General features: G+C 45.8%; 1 protein-coding gene across 4 annotated transcripts in view; it reads left to right on the top strand.

Annotated features, from left to right (window-relative positions):
- The window catches only part of CNTN4 (contactin 4), a 267,122-nt gene that overhangs the window by 123,191 nt on the left and 122,512 nt on the right, over nt 1–21,419 (top strand). For all 4 annotated transcript variants that reach the window (XM_030956815.1, XM_030956814.1, XM_030956817.1 and 1 more), the window contains exon 3: nt 16,567–16,700. In XM_030956815.1, coding sequence (XP_030812675.1) covers nt 16,646–16,700 — 55 coding nt within the window. In that variant the 5' untranslated portion in view covers nt 16,567–16,645. The remainder of the gene's footprint in view (nt 1–16,566; nt 16,701–21,419) is intronic.

Here is a 21,419-nt window from a genome sequence, read left to right on the forward strand (position 1 = left end):
GTCCTGGGACTTGTGACAGAGCAGAGCTGGTGTCCTGCTAGGTGAAATCCCTAAATTCTCTGCCTGGCCAAACCAAGCAGCTGCAGTTCGCAGAAAGCTCTGGGTTGTGCCACAGCTGTGTGGCACTTTGTGCCACTTTGAGCTTTGGTGACATTGAGGGGACAGCAGCTGAGCTGGCAGGGGCAGCAGCACCTCCTGCTCTGCAGCTGCACATCCTGCAGGGCTCCCTGAAAAGCAACCCCAAGCCACAAACCAGGCTGGGTTAGGCTGCACTGATAATCCTTCATGTGTTAAAAAGCTGAGCTGAAATCACTGTGAACTGTGGGATTTAGGCAGGGTGGGAATTAAAACTATGTTGTGCCACATGTTGATTTAAACACAATTTCATTAGTCTTCCTAACGTGGCAGGTGCACTGGTTTGGGCAGGAACCTTCTATTTTTAGCTAAAAAGTCAGGGGATGTGGCTTAGGGAATTGTGATGTTTGTTATTTGTTACGTGCTAATTGTTCTGATGCTTTTGGATGCTGAGTTCATTTGCTATAACCCTTCGACTGTGAAGGTAATTTGTCCAGTCTTCCTGAGGGTTTCTAAAAGGATTATTTGGCATTTTTTAAAGCTGAGCTTTGAAAAAATTAATCTGTTAAAGAGCAAAGGGCTGCACTCAGTGCTGGAGTTTGCACAGGTTGGGTTCAGGTTCAGTTCCTGGGTACCAGTTTAAAATACAACTTGTTTAGAATTTACTGCCCCTCTCAGGGATTTCATACATAATTCTGGAAGGATCTCTGAGGTTGTGCAAGTGGGGCATGAGAAGCTAATGAGGTTAGGTGGCTGATGAACTTCCCTGGCTATAAATGATGGATTTGAGGAGATTTGATGAAGTTGTGTGTCTCTGTGTGTGTGTGCTCACCATCTGCTCCCAGGAGAGGGAGGGTGCAGGGGCATTAAACCATAATGGGCTTTAGTGGGGTGGAAGCAGCAGAGACAGCTTGGTGACCACATCCCAGATGGAAGGAGCAGGAAACACTTCAAACCCTCTGCAGGGCTGGGAGGGCTGAACACCACAGCTCCTAATGCAGGGATGTGCTGCAGCCTCAGAGGGAAACAGCTGGGAGCCCACAGAAATGAGGAATATTGGGGTGACACTGTAAAGGTTATTTGTCATTTGGCTCCTCCCAGCTTCCTCTGGATGGGCAGGAGAGGCAGGAAGGCCAGGGATAAACCCCCAGCTGGTTTATGAGAGTGGGGATTGCAGCCTGTGCTGTCTAACATGAAAATGCACTGCGTGCCTAGTTCTCAGCAGGTTAAAACCTCCTGATTGTACTGAGTATCTCCTTGCCAGTATCAAATGGAGGCAGCATTTTCAAGCTAAAGACTGATACAAGGGGGTTAACAAGGTTTTTGCATTTTCCAGACATGCTAACACTGCCGCAGCCTTAAATGTCAATTGATTTAAAATATCTTTTAACCTTATGTCAATACTGGGGTTTAGTGTGATTTTCCCACAAGAAATCTCCAGAGGGATCTCTGTGCTTGCTCTTAGAGTTTCCTCTGAGCCTGTTACTGCCCTGAATGCTGGTTTTTGCCAGGCACTGCTGGGTGTTACACGTGTGAGGCTGTGTAAGCACCGTCGCTGTGGGTTTTCATCAGGAGCTGCTGTGCAGCGTCGCTCTCAGAGCAGCTGCCAGCACGTCAGGAAACATCTTCAGAGCCTTTTTCCTCTGGCACTACTACCAAAACCTTGTCTTTCCTACCCTTTTTTACCAAATTACTTGGATCTGTCCCCAGGCTGGGCTTGGTGATTATAGCTGAGTGTTGTGACAGCTTTGGTCCTCTGGAAATGAACGTTTTTGGGAAATGTGTTGAGGCAGACTCTCGGGATGGTTGTGTTCAGTTCCTTTCTGCACTACAACCAAAACCTTTTCTTTTCCTACCCCTTTACACCAAATTACTTGTATCTGTCCCCAGGCTGGGTGTTGTGACAGCTTTGGTGGGCTGCTCTGGGCCGTCCTCTGGAAATGAACAATTTTGGGAATGTGCTGGAGGCAGACTCTCAGGATGGTTGTATTCAGTTCCTTTCTGCACTACAACCAAAATCTTGTCTTTCCTACCCCTTTACACCAAATTACTTGTATCTGTCCCCAGGCTGAGTGCTGTGACAGCTTTGGTGGGCTGCTCTGGGCCGTCCTCTGGAAATGAACATTTTTGGGAAATGAACATTTTGGGAAATGTATTGAGGCAGACTCTCAGGATGGTTGTGTTCAGTTCCCTTCTGTTTGAAAGGTGTGTTTGGGGTCAGCTCGGGCTGAGCATTGGAGGCACCTCCAGCTCTGAGACCCCAAAATATCAAAGCCATGGAGAAGGAGTCCAGGGGAGACCATGGAGATGCTGCAAGGGCTGGAGCCAGGCTGGGAGAGCTGGGGGTGCTCACCTGGAGAGGAGAAGCTCCAGGGAGAGCTCAGAGCCCTTCCAAGGCCTAAAGGGGCTCCAGGAGAGCTGCAGAGGGACTGGGGACAAGGCATGGAGGGACAGGACACAGGGAATGGCTCCCACTGCCAGAGGGCAGGGATGGATGGGATATAGGGAAGAAATGAAGGTGGTGATGAACTGGAATGGAATTCCCAGAGCAGCTGTGGCTACTGTGGATCCCTGGCAGTGCCCAAGGCCAGGCTGGAGCACCCTGGGATGGTGGAAGGTGGCACTGGATGGGATTTAAGGTCTTTTCCAACTCCCTCATTCCAAGGTGATTTCCCAGCAGCAGAGATGTGCCAGCTTCCCCAGCCTGTCCTGGGCAGAGAGCACCACAGCAGCCCCACTGCTCCTGAGCCTCAGGGCCACCTCAGAGCCACCAAGGGCCACCTGAGGGCCACCTCAGCCCAGAGCCCCAGCCAGCTGCACGCTGCTCCCAGGCAGGAGGAGATCCTCCTGATGGAGTTCCTCCAATCCATTCCAAATGGAGGTCAGGATTGGTGGAAGTTGCCTGAATTTTTAACTGCGTTCAAATTAACACCCATGTGGTTTTTTCTAATGGTTTCTCTGCACTTCCTGGCCAGTTGGAGGTACATTTCTCTGAAGGAAAATGTGGAAACAGCCAATGGCCACGTCTTCATCCGAATCATTTCACATCTGGGTTTAAAGGCAGACTGGGCTTTCTGAAAGTAATTGATCTTTGTATAAAGTTTAATATCTTTACAGCCTCCAAGTCTGAGGGCTGCTGGGCTTGAGAACTTGTGCAGAAGGGAGCAGGCAGAAGGAACAGACAGACAAAGTGAGGGACATTTAAAATCCAGCAACTTTGTAGGCTGAAATTAAACATTTTTATATTTCCTGACTCAAAACAATTCAGTTTTCAGTGCCTGCTGTGCCTTTACTGGGATGTTCTCTCTTGTGCAGTGACTTAAAAAGAAAATTAAGAGGAAGAAATAATTCTCTTGATTAAACATTTATTTTTCCTTTTTTATCTATAACTTCTTGCTTACTTGGGGTATTTTATGGAGCTCCCCTTGATAAAGTGGCAGTCATAAAATACAGGGGAATGTAATGATTATGCTTTAATTAAAATAAAATTTTAAAAAGGGCTTCTGGTTAAAGGTTTATAATGTGTGTATTTCTTTTTCAATGGATATCCTATACTTAGAATTGATGTAACTGATAAATTAGATGATGCAGATTTTGATAACTTTTTTTTTCTTCCATCTGGTGATATTTCTGTTATTTTCAGTATGGTCTTATCCAAAGCCCCTTGGAACTAATAGGGGCCATAAACTGGGTGATTTCTGCTCCCTGGTTGTAGCTCCCAGTCATTGCTTTAACTGTGTGAACAGCAGATAAATTAACACTCTGCTGCTGTAACTTCAATTGTACAACTGGAGTTTTACTGCACGCAGTAAATCCTTATCTAGCCACCAAAAATTCCCTTTAATTCCGGGCAGGGGATGACTGTGACAGGGTGTGGGGCTGTTCCCCCTGTTCCCAGCTGGAATCTCAGTCTCTGGTGCCTTTGGGGTCTCCTGGCAGCTGTAGGGTGGCTTTGCTCCAGTGCCAGCTCACGCTCCTCCCTCCCACCCCAAACTTCATTTGGACATGTTTTACTCATCCTTTTCTCAGCCTTAATGTTCTAATTCCATACTCTGTTTCCTGGCTTGATTTTATCTTCAATTCAAGATGTTACAATTTTTTTTAAAAGAAATTGTCCCACGATCACCCAGACATCATGAAGAAATTTTTCCAAATATTGGATGTATTAAATTTGAGCTGACAGCTCCATCTATGCAGAAGGAAAAGTGGAAAATACCAGCATGGCTGGAAATCAGTTGGCACCTAAAGTTAAGATGCAGACAGAGGTTGAAATGTTGGCAATTATCATTTTAAGGAGTATTAACATGGGGTTGAACAGGCTGGTTTGACACAGGCTGGGATGTGTGGCTTTTATGGGGTCCAGCTGGTAGCTGTGCCTCTCTGCAGCCTGGATGGGGATGGATTCCCAAAATCACAGAATGATTTGGGCTGGAAGGGTCCTTAAAGCTCAGCTCCTTCCAGCTTGACCTGCTTGCTCCAAGCCCAGCTTGGTCTTGGACCCTTCCAGATGGAGCATCCAAAGCTTCTCTGGGCACCCTGTGCCTCTGCCCCACTGGAGTCAAGAATTCCTGCTCAGCCTTGGAGAACAGGCTGAATTTGGTGTGAACTCCCCTCTTGATTGATCCAGGCTCAATCCAGGCAAGGTGGGAGCAGAACCTGCTGCTCGGGGCAGGGCTTGAAGCAGGGCAAGGCTTTATAATCCACAGGTGGCTTTGGTGCTGCTGTGCACCCAGACCCAGCCTCAGGTCCCTCCTGGCTCCTTTCCTCTCCCCCTGAGCCTTTTGAGGAGCTCTTGGAGCCCCTGCAGGGCCCAGGGCAGGCAAAGCCCCTTCCCAGAGGAGCAGGAGCAGGTTCTGCTCATCCCACCCCAGGCCAGGCTCTGCTGCTTGCAGGGTGGAGGGACAGGCAGAGCCCTCAGCCAGGGACAGCAGCAGCAAACATTGCTGCTCACACCTTTGGCAGCCTCACACACAAATCAATGCCTGCAAACCTTGTTTCCTTTCATCTGCTGCCTATGACAAGCAAACCAAAGCCTTAATGTGATCTCCCAATAAATCCTGGTGCAGCCATTGCTGAGATGCCTGATGGAGCTGGGCTCGTTATCAGCTGTGGCGATGATCCTTGTTTTGTCTGGCCAGGGGCTTGATTCCTTCAATAATTGATATTCCAGACTGAAAGCAAAGCTGTGTGCAGCAGCCCTTCCCTGGCTACCTCTGCCAGCTGCTCAGCACAGTCCAGCCTGAGAGCCCCTGGCAATGAGGGAGCTCACAGGAGCCTTATCTATTTATTTATCTATTTGTTTATTTATTTATTTATTCTATACTTAGTGCAGGGATGTCTTTAAAAAACACCACACTCATTCTATAAAAGATGGCAGAAGCAGGAAGAGGCAGTAATTCCATGTAATCTGCATAGTCAGAGTGAGGAAATGGCAGAGTGTTTGCAGCCCTCTAATAGGGATTGTAAACAGGCAGTTTATGGTGCTCTGCTGGAGAACAGCTCCCATCAATTACACCCAGAACAATTTCTTTGTTTTCATTCTGAAGTTTTATTTCCTTTGATGCTTAGTAATTAAATCAGAGCAGGAGGATGGTGCTGGGGGTACCAAGCAGCAGCAGGGATTCCAGGGAGGTGGCACCAGAGTCACTGTGCTCTGCTGTCAGGTCACAGCACGGAGATGGGTCACCTCCCCTGGCACAGCCAGGAGCTCCTGCCCTGCTCCCATTCAGCCACAGCTTTTAACTCATTTCTCAGAGAGATTTCCTGGCCCAGCACCTCCAAGGAGCTCCCAGGTGCAATGTCCCCGTGGGCAGGTGGCTCTCGGTGGCCAAAAGCTGTGCCCACAGCAGGCAGGCTCTGCTGTGTCCGTGGCAGGTCCCTGGTGCAGTCCTGGGGGTTTGGAGCTGCCCACAAAGGTGCTGTGTGCCGAGACACCACTTTGTTCTCTGTTGGAGCCTATTTGTGCCCTGAATTCCAACCCAGGATAACCCAAACCACATCTCTGCCCGAGCAGCAGAGCTGCTTCTCTTTCCACACCAAACCCCCCAAAATTTGCTCTCTCTGAGCTGCACTCCAGGGAGCAGATGCCTCCCCTTGGTTTCATTTTGGAGGATTTGCTCTCCCAGTGGGAGGGAAAACTTTGTGTTCAGGCCACGCTGAAGCCTTGAGCAGTTCAGTGAACTGATGTCAGGGCTGAATTAATCTCTTCTGGAGGGCCATGGTCAGGCCTAGACCTCCCCAGCATTGATTCCCTAGCAGTTTTTGTGGGGATAAACTCAATTTTTAATCAAAATAACACATTTAAGTGCAAACCAAGACTATTCCATAGCAAAATATCACCAACTGGATCTTGACTCAGCTGTCAAGTTTAGGTTTGCTGGGAAACAGTGACCTCACCATTTCTGCAGTCAGAAAAACCCCAGAGGATGCTCGAGAGTGGTGCTTGATATCCCAGGGGCAATCCTGGCCTCGCTGCTGGAAATAATCCAGAGATAACGGGAGGAAAAGCGGGCTGGGAGCCTGAGCATTCTGTGTTTGGCTGTGCTGGCTCCCTGGGTGGGTTCTGCAGTTCCAGCTGAGCCGTTGGGCTCGGCACCGCGAGCTGCTCCAGCTCTGGGTGGGAGCGGTGAGAGATGAGCGCCCAGAGCAGGCTGCGGGCAGCAGAGCTGCTGAGGGCAGCAGGGCTGGAGGCAGGCACCTGCCCACACACCAAAAAAGGGATTTATTGTACAGAGGATGGCAGGCAAGGGGGAGGAGTGGCTGTGTGGTCTGGGCTTTCCCTGGGCCACCTCTACCCAGCTTTAGTCAGGGCTCCTCAGCCCTCAGAGCTCCCTGGGATGGTTTGTGTCTCACAAATCCCTTGGCAGCAGAGGCAGCCCTGGTGTGGCTCCAGAGCTCCCACAGAAATCTCTGGAACATCCTCTGGGCTGGGCTTGGACTGGCACCATCTCCTGCCCAGCCTGGAGTGGGGAGCAGAGCAGCCCCAGCTCCTGCTCCATTCCTGCTCCAGGACAGCCTGGGAGCTCTTAATTCCATATAAAATTAAAATCAATGGAATTAATTAAAAGTAATTCCATATAAAATGGGCAACGTGTAGAGGTGGTTTTCCTTTCTTCTGCTCTCAGATCTCCCCAGCCCCTGCTCCTCTCTTCACTCAGCATCCCCAGCTCCCTCAGTCCCAGGCAATCTTTAAAATAAACTTGAAAGGGGAAACAAAACACTAAATAATCACGTAACAGGGATATCAAAATGATTGGTGAGGCTTATTTTTTTTTTTTTGCCTTCCCTAGATGATTTTTGGATTTAACAAAACAGTTAAAAAGCATTTGAGGTCCAAGCATCTCAATTATCTGGGTTGGAAGCCTTCTGCCAGTAATAGGTGATGAGGGAATTGTTGTTTTGATAGCCTCTGTTCCCAGGAATACACAGGGAGCTGCCTTCTCTCCAGCTTCTCAAAGTTAATAAACTTCCTTGCTGTTTTTCTTCTCCAAGTTCCATTTTATGCTCCTAAGAAAGCTCCAATTTGTACCTCTGAAGGAAGGCAAAGCATTCTTCAGCAGGATTGTGTGTGTGTGTCCACTGGGCTGGAGCCTCCCTGAGGAGCTCCTGAGGAGAAAACTCTCCCTTTGTCTTTGAAATCAAAGGGATTATTCCGTAAGGGAAAAGTAAAATGTCATTAAGATGCTGATCTTGGAGATGATACAGAAATATCTTCAATATTTTCACATCATTTTTTGTCTCCTGGACAAGATATCACTGTGATAATCTGGATTTTGGGAATGGACCTATCCAAAAGGGAATGATAACTTTGAATGTTGCTTATCTCAATTTGTTTGGAGAGTGAAACTGCCTTGATTCCTTACCTCAAAGCAGTGATTTAGGGATAACAGGAACTCCCTTGGCAGCCTTGTTCCCTGGTGCAGCATTCTCCCAAACTGAAAGAGCACTCAATTAACCCTTCTTTCTGTAGGAAATTTTATTTCTGTAGGAAATTTCTGCTCCAAAGTCAGCTGCAGCTGGACTTTCCAGTCTGACAACTTATTTTTGCATGAAGGGGTTTGCTCAGAGGCTGCTTGGAGACCAGGAGGGGCTGAGCTCTCATCCAGGGCTCTCACTGAGAGCTTTGCTGTCAGAAAAAAGCAGAATTGGACATGTAATGGTCCTTGCAGGCCACTTCTGTTGATGATGGACTGGTGATGCAGTTAGGAGAGAAGAAGTGGACTTAGGGAATGCCAGCTCAAATATTTTTTGCTGTTTGGAGTTATTTTACTCTCCCTAAAGCTGGCATCTTTTGAGGTTTATAATTTATTGCTTGGCTACATGGGATAGCCCCTCGCTTTAATCTCCCAAAACACTGCACTGAAAATGTCACTTGGTGAAGGTGGAAATTGGCTTTAAATCGGTGAGTTTTAAGGTAACTGATCCAGACAATCTTTAGTAAAAGTCTCTCTAAAAGAGGATAAATTCTAATTTGTAGAAAATGCCAGGCTGGGAAGTTTCCCTGCTTGTAGCTTTTTATTATGATAATGTTGCTCCTTGTTGGAATTAAGCTCCTCAGAGTTTGTGGCTGTTTGTGTGTGGATGCTCTCTGAGAGCTGCTGCCTCAGGTGAGCATTTCCCAATCCATCCTTGATGGAAAAGGCAGAACAATAAACAGTGAGCCCTAATGAACACCCCCAGCCTCAATTCAGACTTGTCTCCAGCCTCCCCTCTCCTTCCCTGTCAATGATTTATCCTTGCATTATCCAGGTTTTCCAGGGCAATTCTGAGTTTCCTGAGGGTGAGACAGAGTGAGGGGTGTGATGGTGCACTTAGTGGCTGCTGGTTAAAAACATTTAATTACATTTTTTTTTCCCTGTGGAAAACTGTGCTGTGATTCAAGGAATTTGTGATTCAGCTGGGAATATCCGTGTTTAGGGTGGATTTTTGCTTCCAAGGAGCTTTCAGTGGTGCCCCAGGTGTGCAGGGTCACCTGTGAATGTCAAAGGTATAATCCAATCCCTCTAAACCAGGTTTTAAGCTTTGGCTTTAGGTTCTGTATAAAGATAAACTGGGGATGTTGCTTCCAGACCCAGTCAGAAAGGGATGGTGCTGCTGAGAGGGATTTCCATCTGTAATTCCAGCAGCACAGCAGCCTCTCCCTGTCTGCCCCACTGCTGGGTTATTGGGAATATGTGGGCTGAGCATGAATCAGGGAGCACTTACACCAAAAAAACTCCATGGAATAAGCAGTATTTAAAGTGCAGAGGTTGTAATTCGTGGCAGTGGGCTCTTCCTGATTCCAGCAGGAATCTCTGCTGGTGCTGCTGGAGTTGTGTTTATTGGATGGGAGGGATGTGACAGCCGGGACATGGCTGGGGCACAGCTCACCCAAGGCCTGACAAGTACAAATGGCTGGGCTGGCCTGGGAAATTCTGTCTGTGCAGCTGCTGTGGCTTCCCTGGCCCAGGGAAATGAGATCTCTGTCCAGGGAATGGCAATGAGAACCCAGAGGGGAGCACAGTGTGAAATCTGACATTGTTTTCTCAGATAATTCATTTCTGGGACAGCCCAGACTGGATTTTGCCTGGAATTCAGAATGGGGGGAAAGCCCAGAGTGGATTTTGCCATTTGGAAACCAGCAGAGTGATATTGTGGGGTCCTTGGTGATCCTTGTGTGTCCCTTGCAGCTGGGATATTCTGTGATTCCCATTTACAGGCACAGTGTGCTCTGTGTGTGTGACTGCTTTATAGGCACAGTGTGGGAATTGTGTGTCAGTCCAGCTCCAGGAGGGATCATTTCAGGTCTGAGCTAGACCAGGGTGTGCCAGATGTGCTGTGAGAGTGAGGAGAGCTCAGTGGGAGCAGCCACAGGCGTGTGCCCACTGCCCTTCATCTCCCCCACCCTTCTTTTTTCCTTACACAGAAGGGAAAGTTATTATTTATCTAAGAACTTACAACCACCAAAAAAAAGCAACTCCCACAGCAAAAAAAAAACCCCAAATAAACCAAAAAAACCCCAAAAAACCCCAAAAAACCCCCACAAAAACCAAAAAAACCAACTTTTTCTTTGAGCACTGAAAAAAAAAAATCAATGTGTATACGTCAAAGAAGTACTGCTGTGAAATTTGCACTTTTGGGGACATTTCTTTCAGGCACCTTCTATTTTTGGCTGCTGAGCTTTGCAGGTCACTGATTGCAGCTGCTGGAGAGAGCCTGGGCTCTCCTGGCACACAGGCCTGGCTTAGCACAGGGCTCTGAGCTGGGTCTGGGTTACCAGGCTGAGTTTTGCTGGATCTGGGCCGTGGCTGCTGTTCAGGAGGTGGGAGCTGCCTGTGCCCAGGTTCCTTTCACAGATAAAGCAATTTTCTGTCATTTTGGGAAAAGCCTCCTTGTTTGCCTGCTCCATGCAAAGGAACCTCGCTGCTTTTGCTCCCTGCCCAAAGCTGAGCAGCTCCTTTGTGAGAAATTGCTGCTCACTTGCCATAGTTCAGGAAGGTTTATTAAACCTTATCAAAAATACAACAGAAGACTGAATAAAGAAAAAATGTTACGGTGCTGGGAGCAAAAGATTTTCCCTGCCCTGTGCTCAGCCCCCTCACAATGGAGGTTTCTCCCTTTTTAACCCTTTAATCCCTCCCAAAGTTCTGTCCATCAACCCCTTCTTTGCTGTCCAGTGGTGGAGATCTCTTCCTCAAATCCTGACTGGAGGTCAGATGTTCCACAGTGACAAGCCAGCCCTCCCAGGTGTCCCTTGATAACCACACAAGGGGGTACAACATCACCATAAATCTATAAAACTTTTCTTAACCACAGACATGGTATACATTAATTGTGAGAGTCAATCATGGCATTACTCATCTATCACACCTTGAACCAGCATTTATAGAAGTTGGTTCTGTGCCCCAAATCAGCCTGAGTGACTTCAAGGCTGTCCTTATCCCAGTTTCTGGCTCAGATGGGGAATGGCCTCTCCTTGAACAGCAGCGCCAGGAATGGGGAAATCTCAGGGTTTGGAGTTCTCTCCATCACCTTCTAAACATCGGTGCTTCTGGAACCAAACACTGTTTGTGCCCTCAAAATCTGGACTGAAATTCAGCTTGCAAATCACCAAGGAACATCAGGAGTGGGTGTTTGGGGAGGGGAAATGGAGAGCAGTGTTTGGGGGAGCTTTGCAGGCTGGTTTTGGGAGCTTTATGGGGATCAGCTTCTTCCCTCAGGCAGCAAGTGCCAGGGCAAGGGGAAATGGCCTGGAGCTTCACCTGGGGAGGCTCAGGTTGGATATCAAGGAAAATTTCTTCACAAAAACAGAAGTGGAACAGAGGAACAGGCCCAGGAGATGGTGGAGTCACCATCCCTGCAAGTGTTCAAGCAGATGTGGCACTTTGTGATATTTTTGGTGGGCATGGGGATGTTTGGTCAAGGACTGTATTTCATGATCTCACATGTCTTTCCTTAATTATGGTCTCTCCATGTTTTTCTTAATTATTGTCTCTCCATGTCTTTCCTTATGTCCATTTCCTTTCTCCATGTCTCTCCATGTTTTTCCTTAATTATTCCATAGTTCTGCTAAGACTCCTGAAGCACCAACCCCATCTGTGAGGAGTAGAGACCTTTTCATAGATGTGCATTATAAAATGTGTTAATTTTTTTTTTTTTTTTAAGAAAGAGAAGGGATTTTTGGAACCTCAGAAAATTTCCTGTGGCTTATTTTCAACCTTGGGTTTGGTTTGGTTTTGTTTTGTTGGATTGGTTTTTTTTGGTTTTTTTTTTAGGTTGTTGTTTCTATTTTTTTTTTTTTTTTTTGGTGCAGAATACTGGAATTTGAGCTTCTCTTGTACCTTGTTTTGCTGGCTGTGCTGTTTCTAGATTTGCCCTGCAATACCCACCCAGTCTGGGTGCGTTTGGCTCCATTTTCCATCTGCTCTTTTCCTTGAGCAGCTCAAGGAGGGGCTGGACGTGGCACTCAGAGCTGTGCTCTGGGTGACAGGGTGGGCATTGCTCCCAGGCTGGGCTCCATCATCGCAGAGCTCTGTTCCAACCCAAACAATTCTGTGATTTTGTGCCCTGCCCCACTCCAGGTGTAACCACGGAGCAGTGGGGTCACCCCAAGCTCTGCTCTCCCTCCTGCAGCCAAGCCTAAAGATTATTTTTAAGATTCCCCACTCCTGTTTCAAAAGCTGGGTGCCACCGAGGAGCTTTTGGCAGCATGAATTAATGTCAGCATGGAGGGAAGCAGTGAATTCCCTGCTCCTGCCCTGGGGTCACCCCTGTGGCAGCCCCAGGGCTGCATCACCTCCAGTCTAAGGAGTGCCCCATTAGTGCTGAGTGCTTTGTGCTCCCCCCCAGCCCCTCCTGGGCCGAGGTGATTAAAAGAAGCCTGTTGCTGTCTGTCTGTGCAGCACGCTTCATTAGCAGTGATTTATCTGCGAGCTGAGCAGAGCTGGCACTCTGCAGCACACCAGTGGGCACAGCTAAATGGGGGCTGAGTGCTGAGGATGCTCCTGCTGCTGCTGCTGCTCTTCGGGGTCCTGCTGCCTTTTAGGGATTACCTAAAACAGAGGCCAGGCAGAATTAAGGGAATAAAAAGCTGTTCTATTTATTGAACAGTTATTGAAGGGCCTTCAGGTACATTTAGGGCAGCCCCAGGGGCTGCACCCAAAAATGCACGATGGGTCACAGGTTTGCACACTTTTATAAGTTTGGGCCATTTGCATATTGGGGGTGAATCTGCCAATTCCAGCTTCAGGTAATGAAGTCATTGACCCCAAGGTTGCTCCCCCAACTCACTTTTGTTCCCATCTCTGGGCCCTGAGGCAGTGAGGTGTCCTTGATTGCCAGGCCTGGAGAGGAATTGTTGTGTCTGCCCCAAATGGGGAAGCAGCAGCTCACACTGAGTGTGGGGTTTGGAGTTACACACTAAAGATTTACAAAATTACAAATAGATGAAAAATAAAAAAGCTGAAATCCTAAGGCATCAGTCCTAGGTGTGTCCTGCAGGTTTTCCTTCAGAATATTCACAAAACTGACAGGTCACATAATGCAAATTGATTTACAAAGTATTTTTTTCACATTCCGAATGCATCCACAGATATATCAGCCTCAGGATTTTAATTTCTATTTTGCTTTTACAGAAGTGCTGATCATGAAACATCCAAGCAAAATTACTCACACAGCCGTGCCCACAAATGCAGAAAAATGCACCACAAAATATTTCTACTCCACACTTTTTTCTTCCCCCTCCTACCAGCCTGCAGTCAGAGCTCTTAGAGTCAAGTTTCTTTGGCAGAATCCAATTAGGAGCAAAGGTGCCTTTCAAAAGAATTTGCGATGGCTGCATTGCCAGAAGTGAAGTTAAAAAGACATCTGCACACGTGTGGTGGCACTGGGGCTTCTAATGGGCTGCACCTCCAGACTGAAGCTCAGCAATCTCATTTTCATCTCGAAAAAATAACTTGTGTACTGCTGGAACTGCCTCTGCTTGCTTCTGGAAATGAAATATTAAACTTTGTGAGTTTTCAGGCCTTCAGCAGCGGCACAAGCTCCCCTGGGATTTGGTAGTCAGGAAACATTTAGGAATGGGAAAGATCTTTTCAATTATCCACCTTTTGCTTGTGCACAAATGTTGCTTTTTCCTAAAGCTGCTGCCATAAAAAGTCAATGTGTTTGAACAGTTCTTGCAGAGCTCTGAACAAAGGCCCTGCTGATGTGAACAGCAGAAATATTTACCGGGAAACATTCTGAGAATTGGACTCATTCACATGTGAAATAGGGAACTAGCACGAGAAATGGAATTGCAGCCCTGCCTTGAGAACCACCATCATTTAACCCTAGGAAAATATTTGCAGTGGTAATCATCTCATTTACTCTTCAGCGCTGTTTATGCCCAGACAGGCATCGTTTCTCTTTGGGGGAACTTTCTGTCCTGCATTGCCCTGTGCAGACATCAGGCCGTGCAAACTTTGCTTTGGAGCATGGGCACGACCCTCTGCTTGTTCTCTGGAGCAGCTGCTGAATTACTGAAAATAATAATGGAAAACTTTCAGCTTTTTCATTGGACTTAAAATGTATTTATTGCCCAGAGCAGCTGTAACTGCCCCTGGATCCCTGGCAGTGCCCAAGGCCAGGTTGGACAGGGCTTGGAGCACCTGGGACAGTGGAAGGTGTCCCTGCCATGGCATGGATGGGATTTAAGGTCCAACCCAAACCATTCCATAATTCTGTGTTTTCAGCATAACTTTTATTTTTGGCTGAAATTGAGATCCAGTGATTGTGTCAAAACTCGATGGGAGGAAGGACAGAGTCTGCTTCTTTTAATAACTTTGCAAGCTAGGAACTAATTTACCTTAGTAACTTTGAAATGCTCGGTAGCAGTGTTTAAAATGCTGAGAGAAGCATTATTTCCTGAGTAGAAAAAGAAATAAAATTATTGTATTTGCAGGGAGGCCTGACAAAGGCAGAAATGATGTATTTGATTCTATGTTTTTAGAAGGTTAATTTATTACTTTATTATACTATATTATATTAAAGCATACAGAAAAGATATTTACTGAATGCTAAAAAGATAAGAAAGAAAATTTGTGATTTTTTTTTAGAGTCTTGATACAGCTTGGCCTTAATTGGCCAATGAGTTAAAATAACTTACACTGGAGACTAGTTAAACAATCACTTTTGGGTAAACAATTTCCAAACACATTTAACATGAGCAAAACACAGGAGAAGCAAATGAGATAAGAATGGTTTTGTTTGTTTTTTGTTTTTTTCCTGAGGCCTCTCAGCTTCCCAGAAGAAAAATCCTGGGCAAAGGAATTTTTTCAGAGAATGTGAACGCCACATAAAATGAGTTTGCAAACCCTCCCAGTAGCCAGAATTTTCCCCACATGGATGCTGGGTCAGGGCAGCTGTGGCAAGAGCTGAAGTTAGAGTGAGGAGGGGCGAGAAATTCAAGACTGTCCAGGATTTTTTTTTGAATTTATGGAAAAGTAGGGAAATTTTTTTGTGTGTGCTTCCCATGGGCTCCTGGCAATAGGTTAAATTGATAAAAGCTTTTCAACCCCCTGTGTTTTTAATGAGGTATCAAATGCTGTGAGTGATTGCTCTGCTCATTGCAGGGTGAGGGGAGAATAATTGTAAAGCATCTCTGGGCAGGGTAAGGAAGAGAAACTTTGTAGGAGTTTATGGATGGGAATTATTAGTGGGGAAAAAGAGAACAGGGAAGAATTTCAGCAGCTGCTGAAATCCAGTATTTATCTCAAATTTCACTTAAATTGGTGTAAAACTGGTAAAAATCTCTTGTGCAGCTGCTGTTATAATCAAGAGAATTTGGTGCTTGGAGGAAAATTAATATTTTTCCACAGGTCAAGTCTTTAGGGTAAAAAAAAACCAACATTTCTGGAGTTCATTATAAAGAGTGTAACTGCTTCACCATGTCAATCAATATAGACATTTTCCTTCCAAAATTAATATTTAATACTCTAATCATTGCCTTAAATAGTTTAGTATTCATTGATTGGCCATTCCTGCTGCCCCAGCACGCCCCATCAGTCTGTGTGAGAACGGATGAATTTCTGCAATTAATCTCTCCCTGCTTCAAAGCTGTATCTTCAGATCAGAGGCTAAAGATTCTCAACCTTCCCAGTGCATTGAACCTGACTTTATTAAAAGAATTCTCCCAAGTTTAGCTCACAAAGGCAGGCAGAGCCCTCTCTTGTTATTACTCATGCAGTTTGTCTTGTAAGCACGAAGGCCCCTGAACTTCCAGTCTGCACTGAGATGAATAAATTATAAGAATGTGTGTCTGGCCTGATTTATTTATTTTTAATATTTAAATGCCTGCTCTGGAGTGGTTCCTTTCATAAATGAAGGCTTTTTTTCCTCCTTGGGTTGCTCAGAGGGAGATGGGGGAAGTTTGAAGTGATCAGCTGAGAAAGTCCCAAATTGCTCTCAAATTCTATTTACAGGTTGTAATACGGGGTGAGGGGAAGATCAGTTTTTACCTGGAGATGTTTCGAAGGTGGGTTTTTTAAACAGAGTTTTAGAGCAATGAGGATGGAAGTGGAATGGGAAAATGTCCCTTTCCTTGAGCAGTGTGGGAAGCTTTCCTGCAAAGTGTTGCCTTGCAGGGGATGGTGCCCTTTGTGTGCTGGATGATGTTTGCACAGAAAAGTTACAGAGTAGAAAATTACTCTAATTTTCATCTTAATCTACAGGGTTCACTAATTACACCCCAGAGAGGCAGGGAGTGAAGCTCCTGAGGGTAAGAGACAGCAGAAATTTCACAGCTCCAGGTTACAACTCCCAATCCTCACCTGCCACCCAGACACCTGAAATGGTCACAAACCACTGCTGGGAATGATTTGAAAGTCAGCATTTACCTGTAAGATTCGTGTCTTAGTGCAATACAACATTTACCAAAGCTTCTTTGTTGATCCTCAGATCCATCTCCTGGAAAGGAAGAACCGGCTGTCGGCAGGAACACCCCTGAATGTCCTTGCAATGTGTTTTGTTTTGCAGATTGAAGCTGGCCTGAGGTTCCCAAGGACCCCTGCTCTGCTCTGAGGTTCCTGGGCTGTCCCTGCCCCTGGAGCTGAAGATGAGGTTGCTATGGGAGCTGCTGGTGCTGCACTCGGTCATGGTGTGCCTGGCAGGTGAGGTGTCCCCGTCACACCTTGGAGCTCAAACACCTCTGCTTCTCCCTCTAATGTGCCAGGGATGAAATGCCCAAATTAATCCCTGTTTGTGGCCCTTGTTAATGAGCTCATCAAGGTGAAACTCATTTTCCTCTTGGGCCGTGTCTCCCAGCCCAAGCACAATTTCTCAGGGGTCTGCTCTGCCCCTTTCCTCTTCAAAGCTGCTGCTGGTGGAAGTTGTTTTCCCTCACTCTGTGTTAAGCTTTCCCTGCTCAATTAAACCTTGGTGGAGTGGAGCTTTAAATCCCATTAAAGTGGTGTTGTGTTACAGCTGAGCCCTCGCTCCATTTAACAAATAATTAGAATAACATATTCCAGCCCTACAACCATCTCCTTGTTTAACCTTTTCAGCCCAAGCTGCAACGTTCAGAGCATTCCTGGAGAAATTCCCAGAGATTTTTGGGGGATGTGCCTTTTTCCTGGAGCTGAACCAGCTCTTGAGAAAGTTTTGGGTTTGCAGAGGCTCGGCAAAGCTGGTTCCAAAGCCCTGCCTGGTCACTGGTTGTTGTAGGATCACCAGTCCTGGAGCACTCCAGGACTGTCCTGAGCCTTCCTCTCTCTGCCATATCCTTGATTAGTTCCTCCTTACAGTGCCATGATTATTCTCTCACAGGTGTTTTGTTCTGAGGGAGGGTGTCAGGCTTTAATTAATGTTTGTGTCACCCTGGTGTTAGCCTGGATTGCTCTAATTTACCTGCTGCTCCCTCAGACTGTTTCACTGCTTTATTTATTAGCTTGATTTCTCCCCTTTTCTTTGTGCTCACTGTCAGGTTACTTTTCCAGCATTTTAGATAATAACAAAGTACTTAGAGCAGTGTTCATTTTTTTCTGCTTAGCTCTACTGAACACAAAGGCACTTTTCTTCCGGTACTTAGGGGTACCTATTTTTGAAATTTGGTTCCAAGTCTTTCTAAATGTGCTTTGACAGTTTCTGAGCTGGCAGAAAATTGGATGCAGAGAGGTTCTGCAATGCAGAGCCCCCACGTGTTTTGGGAATTGCAACCCCAGGGAAGCTGGGCTGGGGGAGCACAGCGAGGATGAGCCTTTATTTCAAGCAAATAAATGAAAGAGTGGGAAAACGAAAGCATGGAAAATATTTTTACTGTAATTTCTCCACTTGAAATACCTATTGCAAACTGCTTAGTGGCAGCAAAATAAAGTTTCAGGGGGATGTGTTTGGTGGGGGTTGCCTTTATCAAAACATCAGTGGTTAATGAAAATACATCTCTCCAGCACTGGCTTTCCCCCCGTTATTCTGCAGCAGCATTTCCCCTCCTCTGTGCAGTGCACTGAATTTCCCCAGCCTCAGATTCTTGTCCTGCTCAGGGAGATGTAACAGATGTGCAGGGACAGGAGTGCCAGAAGTTTTGTGTGAGTTTTAGAAGAGGTGCTGAGTGAGGAGATGGTTTCATTTTGCTGCAGGACGTGCTCTGGGCCAGCTTCTTTGGGCAGGTTTTAAATCTGGAATTTTCTGTGGCTGCCTGCAGCGTTGTCTGAGCTGGCTGGAGGCAGGGATGTGCTGGTGCTGTGGGAATTCTGGTGTTGCCATGAGCAGGGCTCCCTCATTTGGGCTCTTTTTAAGGGATGCACTTGGATTGCTTCCCAGAGCCGTGGGAGTGTTTTGTGTTGTGCTCTGGTGTTATGAACACAGGCACAGGTGGCTGTTAAATATTCTGAAGTTAAGGGGGAGATTTGTGTTTTCATGTTGAGCAAACCATTTTCCATCCTTGGGAAAAAAATATTAATAACTGAGTTATAAAATAGTAGAAAAAATCGTCTGCAGGAAGTTTTCTACCAACCCTCCACAGTGCCTTGAGGACCCTTAAATGGCTGGGAAAGTTAAGCTCAATTCTTAAACCTGAAAATGGAATACTTGGGTTTAGTTCTTGTAATCAGAGTCAGGCACAGCCCAGGTGTCATCCTGGGCATTGGTCTCAGCTGCAGAGAGCAGCAGGGCTGGTGAAGGATGAGGTTTTGGGGCTGTGAAAAACACGTTCACTCTCCTGTGAAAATGTAAAAAGTTTAATAAAGGACAATGGGAGACAAGGACCACGGAGCAAAGGTTATTGGGTCAGCCAGGAGCACCCTGTTATCTTCAGGGATACCCTTTAAATACCTTTTAATTACATCAGCCTGTTGCATATTCATAGAGCCTTATGCAGAGGAAACTTTTTCCCCAAACTAGTTTCCATGTCCCAAGAACTGTTTAGCATGGCTGCTCCTTGGATCTTCCTTTTTTGAATGTGCATATTCCTTAATTGTGGTTTTAGTCCTTTTTTATCATCACCTTCAGTTTTGGGCCTTGGTCCATATTGTGTTCAGAGGGTGAGTGCTGATGGTTGGCAGATGTGTCCAGGTGTGCTCATCCTGTGTTCATTGGGTGTTATCCCATCCCAGCAGGCATTCTAACACAAGCACACCTATATCAGCTATTTCAGTGAGCCTAATTAACAACAGAAATAAAAACTGTATGTTTATAACAAAGTGATTTTAACATCACACATATAGAATCCATTTTAATATTTGCAAAAAGCCAGTATTATAATATGTTATCTATAACAGGGTGTTGCCCCAACAAAGCCCTCTGGAGATGAGTGGTGCCACCATCCCCAAGAGCAGCATCCCCAGAGCTTCTCTGGGACTCCAGCACTGCCACCAGCTCCTTGGGCCTTGCTGGATCTGTGAGAAACAAAGCTCACTCTTTAAAATGTTGAAAAGTTTATTAGGGGATAAAAGGGATAAATCCAGTGCTGGGGTGCTTGGCTATCTGCCAGAAGCACACAGTTAACAATTTCCATGTTGGGGTTCATTGTCCCATTCCAGCTCCAGGTGATGCAGTCCCACCCTCCCAGGTTGTTGTCCTTGGTTCTGGGGCTGGACAAGGATTGTTCTGTGGGACTGAGCTGTGACAGAACTGCTGACACTTTATCTGGAGTTCAGAGTCACAGAATGCAGTGCAGAGTCTGGGAAATGCGAAAGCTGAAACTGAAGGCATCAGTGGGAACAAAAGGCATTGCATGGGTGGGCCAAGGGAGATGTGACATTGTGTGCCTGCAATGCTCGGGACCAGTCTGAAAGGGAATTTTCTGTGTTTCTGTGACTTCTGTGCCATCCTCTGCCTCATTAACCTCCTGCAGCAGAGAGTTTCTGTGCTGAAGTCGTATTTGCATGTTAATGAGCTGCAGTGGCACTGACACATTCATGTCTGAGTGTGCAGATGCATATTTTATAGTGGGATTTAACCATTGCCCTTCTGACTGTGCTCTGGGTTAAACCCAGCTTAGCCCCACCCAGCCTCCCCTCACCTCCCTCCACCCCAGTGCAATGGGGAGGAAAATCAAAATTAAAACTTGTAGGCTGAGATAGGAACAATTAAATAATTGAAATAAATTAAAAAACAATTATAAATATATTAATATTATCATAAGTAATATAGTAAATAATACTTTTATTTACTTATCATTTTTACTATTTACTTATTATGTAATAATAATTATGTAAAAATAATATAAATAGTAAAAAATAATATAAAGTAATAAAACCAAGTGATGCACAATAAAATTAATAAAATTGTTCAACACCCACTGACCCATGGCAGATCCTGCCCTGAACACTGAACAGCCCCTTCCAGTTGCAAGCACCACATAAATACAGGAACTTTAAGAGATTTATTTGTCCTGGAGCTCTTGGTTTGGTTTTGTTTGGTTGTATTGTTTTGTTTCTGTTTGGGTCTTTTGTTTCATTTCACTTTGCAGTTTTTTGTTTGGTTATTTGGAGTTTTTTGTTTGTTTTGTTTGGTTGTTTGGTTTTGGTTTTTTCTTTTTTTCTTTTTTTTTGTTGTAGTTGTTGTGGTTTTTTTGGACTTTTTTTTAGTGGTGGTTTGGGGTTTTTCCACAAAACTTTTTTTTCACAGGAAAGCATTCTCAGAAATGCCTGTCCAGGCATTGTCTGTCCTTTGATCTCATGCTGATCCAGCACAGCAATACCCCAGCAGTGGTTCAGAGCAGAGTGTTTAGAGCACAGCTGTGTGACTCAGGGGAGGGAAAAAATGCAATATAGAGTCCAATGTTTTTCACTGTGAGGCAAAACCCCCCATAATTTATATCAATACATTCCAATGAAATTGGGCACCCAGCTCTGTTAAAAATCAAACCTCAAAATTCACAGAGAGATGAGGATTTGAATTCGTGCTGCTCTCCAAGCAGCTGCAGGTTTCAAACCAGAGAAATTCAGCTAATTTCATGTCTGAATATAAATAATTAAAGCTGGGAGCCCTGTTGTACATGTTAAATTATGGTCTCCTCTAAATGAGGCCGCAGTTCAATTTGTTCATTGTGGTTTTTTTTTTTCCTCGTGCTGTGCAGCTCCCTCTGCACTTTGATGTGAGCAGGAAGCTGGGAAATGATTCATCTGCTGCGGCCTCATAATTAATTAATTAATATTTTGGTCAGTTCTGCAGCACACTTTGCATTTCTGGAGCCAGCTGCTTAATTAATGTTTGCACAGCAGAGGAGGCAGGGAGTGACTCGTGGTACTCCTCAAACACCCCCAGCCCTGGGCACCACTGGAGAAGGGTTTGCAAATCAGATCTGCCTTGCCTTAGTACTGCGAGTGGGGGTTTTTATTGTTATTTAGTGCCTTTTCATGTTCATTTCCAATGTTCATTTCCAACTCCTG

Source organism: Camarhynchus parvulus, chromosome 12, assembly GCF_901933205.1.
Source record: "Camarhynchus parvulus chromosome 12, STF_HiC, whole genome shotgun sequence".
Classification (NCBI taxonomy): Eukaryota; Metazoa; Chordata; class Aves; order Passeriformes; family Thraupidae; genus Camarhynchus; species Camarhynchus parvulus.